General features: G+C 38.9%; 1 protein-coding gene and 1 pseudogene across 2 annotated transcripts; both read left to right on the plus strand.

The window, feature by feature from the left end:
- Positions 1-6,744: 6,744 nt before the first annotated feature.
- LOC139193391 (uncharacterized) lies at positions 6,745-9,307 on the plus strand (annotated as a pseudogene).
- A 942-nt stretch (positions 9,308-10,249) lies between these two features.
- LOC103432200 (probable mitochondrial adenine nucleotide transporter BTL1) lies at positions 10,250-14,203 on the plus strand. 2 transcript variants are annotated; one of them, XM_070817344.1, is made up of 6 exons: positions 10,250-10,382; positions 10,677-10,832; positions 11,225-11,319; positions 12,103-12,436; positions 12,713-12,950; positions 13,386-14,203. In XM_070817344.1, the coding sequence occupies exons 1-6, from the start codon at positions 10,347-10,349 to the stop codon at positions 13,424-13,426; spliced, it is 900 nt and encodes a 299-aa protein (XP_070673445.1). In that variant the 5' UTR covers positions 10,250-10,346; the 3' UTR covers positions 13,427-14,203. The 2 variants fall into 2 exon arrangements, with proteins under 2 accessions (XP_070673445.1, XP_008368597.4); XM_008370375.4 differs by having other exon boundaries at positions 10,251-10,382; positions 13,593-14,203.
- The last annotated feature ends 183 nt before the right edge of the window (positions 14,204-14,386 follow it).

The following is a 14,386-nucleotide window of genomic DNA, read 5'->3' on the forward strand; positions in this document are numbered from 1 at the left end:
TTTAAATACGAGCATTCTCATAAGCTTCATTCCTAATTTCCTCAAGCTCATTCAATTGAAGCTTTCTATGAAGATCGGCAGCATCAATGTCCATATTGAAAGTTTTGACGGCCCAATGTGCACGATGCTTTAACTCAACGGGAAGATGACATGGTTTCCCATAGATAAGCCGAAATGGTGACATCCCAATTGGTGTTTTGTAGGCAGTACGATACGCCCACAATGCATCATCTAAGCGTAAGCTCCAATCCTTCCTTGTTGGCCCAACAGTCTTCTCTAGAATCTGTTTGATCTCTCGATTCGAAACCTCAGCTTGGCCATTTGTTTGAGGATGGTAAGGTGTAGAAACCTTATGGTTGACATTGTACTTCCTCAACAACGCCTCACTGGTCCGATTGCAAAAGTGAGACCCTCTATCACTGATGATTACTCGTGTCATGCCAAACCTTGCAAATATGTTAGTTCTAATGAAATCTGCAACCACTTCAGAATCATTAGTCCGGGTGGCTTTTGCTTCCACCCACTTTGACACATAATCAACTGCAAGCAAAATATACATGAAACCATTTGATGAAGGAAAGGGACCCATAAAATCAAAGGAAAACTAATGAAAAAGGCTTGAAAACTTTGAGTTTTAATGATAAGGACAAAATAAAGGGTAAAGTGAATAGTACCAAGATTGACTTTTTAGTGTAAAAATGTGGTTTTTCGTTAAAGTGAACAGTACCGGGTGCTTTTCGTTAAAGTTCCCTAAAATCAATACCCCAAACGTAAAAAATTTCAACATTAAGGATGGAAATCTGCGGCATTTGATCCCTTGCACTTATATTTCATGTTTTTTGGCATTTATCACATGTTAAGCAAAAAGTTCTAGCATCCTTAAAGATACTAGGCCAATAGAACCCACATTGTAACACCTTAAATGCTGTTCTTTGTGTGCCAAAGTGACCACCACATGCATATGTATGATAAAAGCTTAAAATAGAATGAAACTCAGAATCATGCACACATCGACGGACAATCTGATCAGGGTAATATTTCCACAAATATGGATCATCCCATACATAAAACCGTGCGTCATTTCTAAGCTTATCACGTTGGTGTCTAGTGAGAGTGCTTGGAATTCGTTTAGACACCAAAAAGTTAACCAAATCAGCATACCAAGGTTCACTTACCTTAATGGACATCAATTGTTCATCATGAAACGTTTCAGCAATGGGTAGGGACTCCTCATTATGCATCATACGGCTTACGTGGTCAGCCACCACGTTTTCACTTCCCTTTTTATCTCGAATCTCAATGTCGAACTCTTGGAGAAGCAATATCCATCGAATTAGCCTTGGCTTGGCCTCCTTCTTGCTCAGCAAATATTTTAAAGCTGCATGATCAGTGAAAATAATTACTTTAGTACCAATTAAATATGATCAAAATTTATCTAAAGCAAAGACAACGGCAAGAAGTTCTTTTTCCGTTGTGGAATAGTTTAATTGGGCATCATTCAACGTCCGTGAAGCATAGTAGATGACATGCGGCCTATTATCCTTCATTTGTCCTAAAATAGCCCCTAAAGCATAATCGGATGCGTCACACATGAGCTCAAAAGGAAGGCTCCAATCCGGTGGAACAATAATAGGAACCGTGGTCAGCAACTCCTTGAGTTGTTTGAAGGATGTCGTGCACTCCTTATTGAAGTCAAACGCCACATCTTTTTGAAGGAGACGGCAAAGAGGTTGGGAAACCTTTGAGAAATCTTTGATAAATCTTCGATAGAAACCTGCATGTCCAAGAAAAGAACGAACCTCTCTAACCAATGTAGGAGAGGGTAAGTGACGTACAAGATCGATCTTTGATTTATCAACCTCCATTCCTTTTTCAGAGATGATATGTCCTAAAACTATGCCTTGTTTAACCATGAGATGACATTTTTCCCAATTGAGAACAAGGTTAGTTTCAACACATCGTTTTAAGATCAAACTGAGATTATGCAAACAACCATCAAATGAATCACCAAAAACGCTGAAATCATCCATAAAAACTTCAATAATTTTCTCAACATAATAAGAAAATATGCTCATCATGCATCTTTGAAATGTGGCAGGTGCATTACATAAACCAAATGACATGCAGTGATAAGCAAATGTACCAAAGGGGCATGTGAAAGTGGTTTTTTGTTGGTCCTCGGGTGTTATGACAATTTGATTATAACTAGAATAACCATCAAGAAAACAATAGAAAGCATAACCCGCTAACCTCTCAAGCATTTGATCAATGAATGGCAAAGGGAAGTGGTCTTTCCTAGTGGTGGCGTTTAGCTTCCTGTAATAGATACACCCTCCAACCTGTTTGGATTCGAATAGGCACAAGCTCATTTTCGACATTTGTCACTACAGTTACTCCAGATTCTTTGGGACACATTGAACGGGCGAAACCTAACGACTATCGGAAATAGGATTGATCACTCCACAATCTAAAAGCTTGATTATTTCCTTCTTCACAACTTCCATCATCGGAGGGTTGAGTCGGCGTTGAGCATCTCGAGATGTTTTAGACCCCTCCTCCAAAAGTATGTGATGCATGCAAGTGGTGGGACTTATTCCTTTTATGTCGGCCAATGTCCACCCAATTGCTGTTTTGTACTCCCTTAGCACCCTTACCAACTTGTCCTCCTCTTATGCCGTGAGTGTGCTTGAGATGATGACGGGCAACGTCTCATCATCGCCTAAGAAAATGTACTTTAAATGGCTTGGCAATGACTTAAGTTCAAGTGTAGGTGGCTGCACAACTGAAGGAAGTAACTTATTAGCCAAAACTGAAATGGAAATTGGGTCCAAAAACTTACCAGATTGTAGTGGCAATGATTCGAGGGTAGCCACCATCTCAATCACGTCTTCATTAGAGGGCACGGCAAGGGAAAAATCATTCATGCCGTGGCGATGCATGGTTACTGCTTCATTGTTTTGAATGTCCATTCCTCGTGCAATGACCAATTCAAGTGCATCGTCATTCAATTGTTCAAAATGGTCCTGCGCCAAAGAAGCAAATACATCAATAGAAAAACATGAGTGATCCTCACTAGGATACTTGATAGAATCAGAAAGATTGAAATTGATAACTTCCCCATCAAATTCCATCATCAAAGTTCCATTAAACACATCAATCTTAGTACGGGCAGTTTTCATGAATGGCCATCCAAGGAGGATAGGTAATGTAGGGGAGTGGTCCGACTCGTCCATTTCAAGCACGTAGAAATCCGCCGGAAAGATTAAGTGATTGACCTGCATTAAAACATCTTCCAAAACTCCCTTTGGATAGGCATTAGATCTATCGGCCAATTGTATAATCACACCATCCTTTTTCAATTCGCCTAAGTGCATAGATGCATAGATTGAATAAGGCATGACATTTATAGATGCACCTAAGTCTAACATGGCAGATTCAAAATGAGTATTCCCAATTACACAAGGAATGGTAAAACTACCCGGATCCTTGCATTTAGTGGGCAGTTTACGCTATAAAACAGCTGAGACATTTTCACTTACCTTGACAACCTCTTTGCTCGAAATTCTCTTCCTAGTTGTGCAAAGTTCTTTTAAAAACTTGGCATACCTTGGAACTTGCTTAATTGTATCCAAAAGTGGTATATTGACTTGAACTTTTCTAAACGTTTCCAAAATATCCTTTTCAGCCTCCTCATTCTTTGATTGCATAAACCTACGAGGAAAAGGTACATTTGGAGGAATAACGTTAGAATTAATCAAAATTGGAACTTCCTTACCTTTATTGGCTGAATTGGATGGTTTAGGACCTTTTGGGGCCTGCGGCAAAAATGTTTCCACCCTTTTCGTGGGGGTGCTTTGCTCCTCCTCTTCAATTATCAACTCTTCAACCTCATTGGAACGTGAATTGGATGGTTAGGGATCAGATCTAACTTGTTTTCCACTTCGCAAACTCATGGCTTTTGCAGATTCGAATCCTCCATTTGGGTTGACAACGGTCGAACTAGGCAACTTACCTTGCTCTCTGAATTGTCCTACAAACTCCGCAATCTGCCCAATTTGCTTCTCCATTTGGTCCACCTTTTTGTCTTGGTTTTGCATTGCTTTGGCTTGATTTTCTTGCCCCAGAGACAAATTGGTGAGTAACTTAAGAAGTGTGTCATTATCTAAAGATGTACTTGAGGTGTTTTGGGCAGGTTGTTGTGGGGCTTGTGTTGGTGCATATTGCTTGGTATAGAAGCCCAGAGGTTGTTGCCTCAAGCCTCTTTGTTGTTGGGGTTGTTGGGGCTCCATCCACTTGAAATTTGGATGGTTTCTCCAACCTGGATTGTACGTATTAGAATATGGATCGTTCCTTGGCTGGTTGTGGCCTTGAAATTCAATTGCATTGGCACTTTCCCATCCACCATTTTCAATCAATTGAGGGCACTTTTCAGAGGCATGTCCTTGGATAGAACACACACCACATACACTTGGTTCTTTCATCCTCATTCCTTCAGCCATCTGAGACACAATGGAAGTAAGATTAGCTAACTGCGATTGAATGTCGGATGCGGAACTTACCTCATTCACTTGCTGCCGTGGGGTGTCCTTTTGACCAACGCCTTCATATTGTTGAGCATTCAATGCTCGGTTAGCAATTAAGGTCTTGGCAGCCATGGGTGTTTTGTCCACCAAAGCTCCTCCCGCTGAGGCGTCTAGCATTTGGCGTTCAATTGGTAGAAGCTCTTCGTAGAAATATTGAAGAATAAGCTTCTCCTTCATCTGGTGCTGTGGACATGAAGCAACAAGGGTTTTAAAACGCTCATAGTAAGTAGGAAAGGATTCACCTTGGTTTTGCTGAATGCCACTAATCCTTTTGCGTAGTAGAATGACTCGAGAAGTTGGGAAAAACTTCTCCAAAAATGCCCATTTCATACTCTCTCATGATGTGACAATTCCGGGGGCTAGCTCATACAACCAATCTTTAGCCTTTTCTAAGAGAGAAAAGGGAAAAACCTTCATTTTCATAATGCTCTCATCAACATTCACAGGGGTCATGCTCGAACAAACAACCTTGAACTCCTTCAAGTGTTTATTAGGATCTTCCATGGACATCCCGTGGAACTTAGGAATGTGATGCAACAAACTTGATTTCAATTCGAACTCATCCGTCTTCCCTAGGGCAGCCAGGGGGTATTGGATGCATAGGGGAGTGGCATTGTCCAATCCCGAAGTGGAAAGCTCATTGATTATTCGATTGTCCGCTGCCATGTTGGGATCTTCCTCTTCTTCTTCAAGTGGATGTTCTTCAAACTCAGGTTCAGGAATAGGTGGGTTACGATCTTGCTGATTCCTATTCCTTCTCAAAGTCCTCTCAAAATCATCGTCAAAGTCCAAGATATGCTCATGAATCGGATGAGAACTCCGAGTCATAAACTAGTACCTTAAAACAAGAAAACAAACAAGGTCAGTGACTGACATAAAAACACACAAAAATAAATAAAAAAGAAATAACAAGGGATTAGCAATGTTGCTAATCTCCGGTAACGGCGCCAAAAATTTGATGCGAAAATTAACTTAACACACAAATTAAATCCTCTTGTTGTCAATTGTAGTAAAGAATGTAAGTAGGGATCGTTCTAGGCCAAGGATTATGAGGGATTGCTAAAACACCTGAAACTGACTTAAAAATGTAGAATTAAGTTTAAAACACCAAACTAGACTCAAAAGATGCAATACAAACTAAAAAGACTCAAAACTAGTTTAAAAGACTCAAAACAGCTTAAAACAATGAATTAGACTCTAAACTAACTCTAGGGATGGGTTTGGACGAAATTAGGTTCTAACTTGACTCAAGGCACTTAAAAATACAAATCAAAACAGATTTTGACTAATAAAACACTTTAAAGTAAAGGGGGATTGGATTTTGACGAATTTGAAAACAAAACAAACAGATTGTAAGCTAAAACAGATTTTGGACGAATTTGGGTAAACTATGGATGATGGGCTAGCTAGATGGTTGGTCTCCACACATGACGCACTTGCACATAAACCAATTTTCAGTTGTTCTTTCGATGAATCATGAAACTCAACACCCCAGGTTAATTAAGTCCGCTTAAATTAACCTTCAAGTTCTCCTTAAGTTATTGAATTGGATGGGAAAGCGCATACAACAATTCAAGCATTCTTCAAAAGTCCTTTACGTGAACAGCACAATAAAGAAACAATCAAAGATCATTAAGCATTATGAAAACTATAAGTATTGACGAGGCATTCGATACTATGATGAGCATGAAACTCATGCCAAGAATTCATTTAACGCGATTGTTTATAAGTGACCTCCACTACTTGTGAATATAAGTTTGTAACTATTAGGTGAAACTCCCTTATATTCTAGCATCATATTCATGCATGCAACTAAGTGTGCACTCTTAATAAACATACACGAATAAGTTAACAATCAAGTAGCAAAACAAATTGAATTCACAACTTATGAAATCACAACTTAAGGTAATCAATTCATATTGCAATTATGTTCATGGCCTTGAATTTCCCCCTAGCTAAGGGGGGGTTTAGTTACTCATAATTGCAACAAAATCAGAAAATAACAAAGTAGATATTGAAAACAAGAACGAAGTACACCTAAAACGCTCCAAAGTTTCAAGCTTGCAACGCCAAGGACCTTCGTTTTCACCATCTTGTTGCAGCACATGTATCTAAGGATGTGTATGGATTTATGGAAAGGTTATGAATGTATTTAGGTTGGATGGATGCCACGGCAAGTTTGAAGGGAATGTATGGATTTGTGTTTGATTTTTGGTTGGATGAGTGCCACGGCAAGGGAATGGATTTGTATGTGTTTGTGGGATGTGAGAATATATGGATGAATGTAAGGTGTTCACAGCTAGGGAATTGGAATTCTAGTCATGGTGAAGGGTGGATGTATTTATAGGCTAGGGAGAGGATGTAGTGGGTGGTGGTAATGAGTAGATGTAGTGGTAGGTGAATGTGTTGGGTGGTTGTAATGAGTGGATGTGTTGGGTGAAATGAGTGGATGTAGTGGTAGGTGAATGGATGTGTTGGGTGGTTGAAATGAGTGGATGTAGTGGTAGGTGAATGTGTTGGGTGGTTGTAATGAGTGGATGTGTTGGGTGAAATGAGTGGATGTAGTGGTAGGTGAATGTGTTGGGTGAAATGAGTGTGCTAAAATGGTTATTTATAGGGAGAGGATGATGCACAAACTTCAAATTTTGTCCATTCCTTTTGCTCCAAGCATATGCTATCCATTCCATGCCAAAAAATGCTCCAAAATTCTCCAAAATGCACTTCTTTGCCACATTAACCCTTTGGACCTTCAAACACACGAAAATAGCTTAAAATACTAAAATAACTACGAACTAACAACATAAATGCCTAGAAACAAGCTAACTAATGCCTAGAAACAAGCTAACTAAGTCGCATAAATATGCTCCTATCAAGTATACAGGTTTTATAGTGAGGGGTTATAAGTGTTGTTAAATGAAATATTTTCGAAAAGCTTCATTTTACTGACCCGCTCAATCTTGTTTTACGCCCCTCCAAGTTCTAGTTAGCAGTGTTGGTGGCTCACGAGGATTTCTACGGCATTCTGACAGACTACTTAAATGTAGGACTCACCTTCGGGTGTTGTAATTTAGTAATGGTCCTACTTGACTGCACTTAGTACTTATGCTCTGAATATGTGTGTTTCATACTTAAACTCACTCTAGCATGTTAGTTGGATATTATTGCTAGTAGTTGGTTTTTATTCCTTCGTATTTTCTTTTATCTTTTACTTCCGCATCGCACTTTTGGTTACGTCACGCCCACGTGACGGCCAGCATGCCTTGATTCTAGGATCGGGGTGTGTCACTTGGTGCAATATCGGACTAATTATCCTATTATTTTATACTGTATTTGATACTGTATGGGATAAGAGAAATTCAAAATAATAAGGGAAAAAAATGTTGATTAATGAAAAAGAACCGAAACCAACAAAACAATACTTCCAGCTTCAATTTGCTTAATTTTCATCCAATTTCCAAGCACAAACAAAACCCAAGACAAATCACAAACCCCATAAGCTACCCAATACCAACCATAATCACCACATCAAAAGTTTGTTCAATCCAAAATACCAATCATCCAAGCACGAACTGACTTCGCCTTCATCCTCGCATAGACCTTGGATCTTGGAAGGATTGTAGAGAGAGGCGCTGATCTTGGAAGGGTTGCAGAATTGGAAAGATTCCAAAATTGGGTATTAGAAAAGATTGCAGAATCGCATCCCTTTCACCCATTTTACAGCAAACACTTAATTTATTTTCTGGTTTTACAACACATCCCCGTGAAGCAGTGGATGCCGGCCATGGCCGGGTTATGGGTTTTCATGGCCAGAACCGACGCGGTGGTTAGAATCGAATGTGGGTTCCATGAGGGAAGGTCGTTGAGCTGGCTATGCAGGCTTGGCCTTCTTGATTAGCCAATTATGGCCTTGCTAGTCGGTCTGGAGTAAAAAGAACGAGGATAGAGACAAGCCACCAAATCAGAGAATCCGTGTCATTGAAAATTGATCAAACGACTAAAGTTATTATAACTTTTAAAGTGGACCCATGTTTGTAGTCGTTGAATCAAATTTCAATGACACAGATTCTCTGATTTGGTAGATTAGGAGGAAGGGATCCGGAATCCTTTTCCCAACCCTTTAAGGCCTTATTTGGCATGTCGTATAAGGAATCGGGTAGGACTAATAGTATGAACCCAGCTATTTGGTGTCCTCTAGTATTAAATAGTCACCAGATTAATTTAAGTAGTCGGATAGGATAGTCGGGTATACACCTTCTTAATAAACCTTTCCAAAAGCATTGGATTATTAGTCGGGTATAAACCTTTCCTCTCTCTCACACTTGGTTCTCCACGACACCTCCTCTCCCGTTGTCCCTCTCGTCGTCATTGTTCTCTCGGTCGCTACTCTTCTCGTCGCTGTTCTCCTCGTACTGTCGCACTGCTCTCCTGGTACTGTTGCTCTTCGTGAAATCTGTAAGTAGCAGAAGAGTATTGAGCTCTTGATCAGGAAGTTGCCATTCCAGAGACTTGTTCGTGAAATTGCCCAGGATTTCAAGACTGATCTGCGTTTCCAGAGCCACACGGTATTGGCACTGCAGGAGGCTGCTGAGGCCTACCTTGTGGGTCTGTTTGAGGACACCAACCTATGCGCCATCCATGCCAAGCGGGTTACCATCATGCATGTTGAACAATATTTCATCTGGGCAATCTTTTGGTATTTTTATGTATTTTTGTTCAACATTTAATTTGTGTATTTTTTGTTCATTTGGTTGTCTTCAGCCTGACTGTTGAACAATATTTCATCTGGGCAATTTTTTATTTTTATTTTTTAAAATTAGATTTTGCTTAATTGGGGGCTTTTAATTTGATTTTTATTTTGAAGTTTAGGATTTGAAAAGTATTTGGGTTTTTAGATAATTACATTAAATTTATATTCGATACATTATGAATAATACGATCATTAGTCCGATACTGTACCAAACGCTCGACTAATTTAGTCAATACTATCCGATGGCTATTTATCTTATCCGACAAAAATAGTCAGTACAGTCCGAGCTGCCAAACAAGGCCTAAGAGTGTATTAGTTAGCAGGAGTAGACCGCACAAAATAAGCAAATCCAGATTATTAGTCATCCGGTTATTTAGTACAAAAATGCACCAAACAAGTATACTCTTATTATTAATCCTATCAGGTGTGTTATACAGACAGCCAAACAAAGCCTAAATGCAGACAAGAGATACTAATATCAACACGACCCTCTAAACCCTCTAAGTTCTCATTCCAAACTTGAACCGTGGGTTTAGAAACCTGAACCTGAATATCATAACCATTTCCAAATTTGAGTTCAGGTTGTTGAGGCCCATGTCCCAAGTACTAGGTTTAAATGATCAGGAGAGTAATAATTTAATAGAGCTAATGACATGTCAATATAAATCCTACCCAAATTATGTCATGTATCAAACAAAAGTGATTTATTTAAAATTTTCAAAATCCGAATTGAATACACTCGTAAGCCAAAACATATTATAGAACAACAATTCAATTGAATGTTGGGCACTAAATCATGGTTTCCATCCTTATCTTTCAACCGTCTCAATTGTTGGGCGCGTAGGGTTGCAGTGCGCAAATGGGAGAGTGGCCAAGTGTTCTCCCTTGTGTGTCGACGTAAAAACCCAAGAAACTTTCAAACAACCACAGCATAAACGTTTGAGAAACTTCAGACAGACGCGAGACTTGGCGGGTCACAAAAGGCAGCAAAAAACCAAACCCCACAAAAAAAATCAATGTCCCCAAAACCCCACTCCCTCTCCCTCTCTCAGGCATGTCAATTCCAAACCCACGTCCCCCTCTCTCTCTCTCCGTTTCATCAAATATATATATATATATATATATATATATATATATATATATATATATATATATGTGTGTGTGTGTGTGTGTGTGTGCAGGCTTTATGCAATAAGAATCTAAGAAAAAAGACTTTGCATATTCTTTTGGAATTTTTTTCATTTTTTGATACAGATATCTGCATTTGATTGAATTGTTTTTTATTTTGGGGGATTTTACTTTGCTTTTTGATACTGATAAGGAAAAGCATGGCATTTGAATCACAGTCTCTGAAGAAGGAGACGAAGTACAGTGGTGGTGGGGTTTGTGGGGATGTTTACAGTATGGCCATACTTCCCAAAGAGGTTGAGCTTGAGAAGGAGGCTGCCCACCCGAAATTCGAGCTCCGACTTCAGCTCCCTGACCTCTCCCAACCCCTGAGAGTAAGTCCCCCAACTTCTTTTTTGGGCCTCTTGATTATAATCTGAAGGGAAAATTTTATTTTTTTCCTTGTTGGTCTGTTTGGTTGCTGAGAAAATGGCATAAAAGCTAGGGAAATGGAGTTATATGGATAATTTTAGTTCAGGAACAAAAACCCAGTGTGGAAATTTGCCATTTAATTTGTTTCTTTTGTTTAATTATTGTGTCTCTGAACTCTGAGAATGAGATGCCTCTTTTTTGGAAAAGCCCAAATATTGAAAAAGATGGGACTTTTGGTATCATTCTTCAATAGAATTTCATATCGATTTATTGGGCATAATTTTAGGGGCCAAAAGAAAAATAACATGCTATTTTGTCATTGGTATCACAAAAAGTGTGCCTTGATGTGCTTCAGGATTTATCGAAGAAGAGAGAAGTTGGAGAGTTCTTAAGCGGCGCTTTAGCAGGGGCAATGACCAAAGCTGTTCTTGCTCCTCTTGAGACCATCAGGTTAGTGGTTGCTGTTTCACCCTCTTTAAAATGTTATCAGTAGTCATTGCATTTGATGCTTTGTGTTTATATAAGCATATATAAGTGAAGAAGTGTTATCCTACCCGAAATTAGCTCATTTAACAACGAAAGTCCTGAAGACAACAATGTTTTCACCCTCTTTAAAAATGTTATCAGTAGTCATTGCATTTGATGCTTTGTGTTTATATAAGCATATATAAGCGAAGAAGTGTTATCCTACCCGAAATTAGCTCATTTAACAATGAAAGTCCTGAAGACAACAATGTTGGGTTTATATTTGATGTCTGTGCACTCCGTATATAAGGTATGTAATGGGGATGGATGGAAATAGTCTTGTTTTAGTTCAAAAAAAATGGAATAAATTTTGTTATGAATTGATCCTAATGTTGTATGTTTAATAACACTCCCCATTTATGAATTTCAATGTTGTAGTGTTCAATCGAGTTTATGTGAGGGTGGCTGAGGAGCTATGGGACAAATTTGTTTAATTTCTTCCATTAAGATGTTACAGTTTTGGAAAAAGTCTAGGGAAGTTAGAGGATATTCCAAGGGTTTCTTATAAGTGGTTTTTTTAATGATTTGAATTTCAAATAGCTTACATTCAGACCATTTTGAAAAATATGTAATGACATGTAATTCATGAAGATTATTTTCATTCAGACCATTTTGAAAATATGTAATGACATGTAATTCATGAATTCATGAAGGTTATTTTGTAAGTGTTGATACATGATCATAATTTGTTGGATTTGATATGTGCAGAACCAGAATGGTAGTCGGTGTTGGATCTAGACACATTTGTGGTAGTTTCTTAGAGGTCATTGAGAAGCAAGGGTGGCAAGGACTGTGGGCTGGAAATGCGGTCAACATGCTTCGCATAATCCCTACACAAGCTCTTGAGTTTGGAACATTTGAGTGTATTAAACGAGCAATGACATCGACACAAGAAAAGTGGAAGCAGGGTGAATCCCCAAAGGTGCAGATTGGTCGTGTAACCTTGAACTTCTCTATCTCCTGGATTTCCCCTGTCGCTGTGGCTGGTGCTGCTGCTGGAGTTGTTAGCACACTTGTGTGTCATCCCCTTGAAGTTCTAAAGGTACGGGTACACTTTATGAGGATAGAAATTTAGTCTAGCCTGCTCTACGTTATATCATTTCTGATGACTATGTTATCTATCTCATCTTCCGTGTTTCATTTATATGTGTGGTTTTCGTGTGTTCACGTGGAAATATATTCTGCGTTTTATATCCTCTTGGATTGCATCTCTGTATGATTTCACTGTACGATGTTTCAATTAGGAACTGCTAATGTTTGACACTTTTTCTTGGTATTTAACTATTTATTGTTTCTTTCTTCTAATTTCTTACAACAGGATCGGCTGACCGTGTCTCCTGAGGCGTATCCCAGTTTAAGCATTGCAATCAGCAAGATTTATAAGGAGGGTGGGATTGCTGCATGCTATTCTGGTCTTTCACCTACACTTATTGGGATGCTTCCTTACAGTACATGTTACTATTTCATGTATGAGAAATTGAAGAAATCCCACTGCCGAGCAAAGAATAAAGAGTCTCTTAACCGTCCTGAGATGCTACTGGTCGGAGCTCTTGCAGGTCAGAAACTTGGCCTGGGTTACGTAAATCAAATTGAAAAGATAGTGCAAACCGTTTACGTTTCTTTTTCTTTTCCCTTTCAAATCTTGTTTCGATTTTGATTAGTTTTTGGACATTGTGGATCCTAACTCTTATGTCATAGTCCATTTTTTAAAGAATAATATGTCTCAAGTCGTGAAGATTATTGAAGCATTTCCTTTTTGCTTTCTATTTTTAGTATTTTGCCTACCGACGGCATATAACCTTTTGTTCATCAGTTTAGTAAAACATGCATCCTGTGGAAAAAGCTTTTGTTATTGTCAGTGTCATGCAACAATTTACGTAATTTTTGTGTAAATTACTAATTAGAAGTATAGAAGAGTTATGTTGATTTGTTTGGGCTACTTATCGATTATTGGACAATGAAGTTGTATTTCACCGACTTTATTCTGATAGTCTCAGGTCTTCCACCTCTTGGACACAAGAAATATGAATGAACTGCATAATTAGGGAAGTAAACAGAGTAAAATTACTTGTCAATTTTGCAACTTGTATGCAGAACTTTGAAACTTCGGCGCTCTTTTGCTGAATGATTGGATGAATAATTTATGGTATCATATCCTGACCACTTGATTATCTAATAGCTTACTCAAACATGTCTAGGTTTTACGGCTAGCACAATCAGCTTTCCATTGGAGGTGGCCAGGAAACGGCTGATGGTTGGAGCTTTGAAAGGCAAGTGCCCACCGCACATGTTAGCGGCACTTTCAGAAGTCATCCAGGAAGAAGGTTTGCGGGGACTTTACAGAGGGTGGGGTGCAAGCTGCTTGAAGGTCATGCCATCCTCCGGCATCACCTGGATGTTTTATGAAGCTTGGAAGGACATATTGCTTGTTCAGAGACATACCTTATAAGCTGTAACAAGCTCAAGCAAGGTTTCACATAGGATCATAGTTTAAACTCACATTGGGATCTCTGCTGGTGTAAATTACCAGGCGGGAGGTGTCGACTAATTCGTTGAAGTTACGTCTAGGTTGTTTTACACAGGCCTAGGCTAGTTTGGTTGATCTTGCATCCGTTGAGAGTTTTACTTTCTTGTTCTTCTTTTTTCGGTTTTCGGTTTTCGGTTGGGGCTGGTTTCCGGTTGTGTTTTTTAACCAAACGGTCGGTTGAGCTTCAGTTATGTGCCTTGCAAGGAATATGAAGTACCGATGAATGTGCTGTACCATTACAACATAGTGTCTTTTTATCAATATACTTTTTTTGCCGTATAAGTTCAAATTTCGCTCAATTCCTCAATGATTTTTTACCTGGAAATTGTAGCAATGGTCATTCAATTAAAAATTTGTGACCATTGGTCTCTTAACTTATCAAAATGTGCAATTATGGTCATTTTCATCAACTCCGTTAGAAATTATGTCAAAATATGTCACATGCTATGCATGTGAAGCTAATGG

This window comes from Malus domestica, chromosome 17 (assembly GCF_042453785.1).
Source record: "Malus domestica chromosome 17, GDT2T_hap1".
Classification (NCBI taxonomy): Eukaryota; Viridiplantae; Streptophyta; class Magnoliopsida; order Rosales; family Rosaceae; genus Malus; species Malus domestica.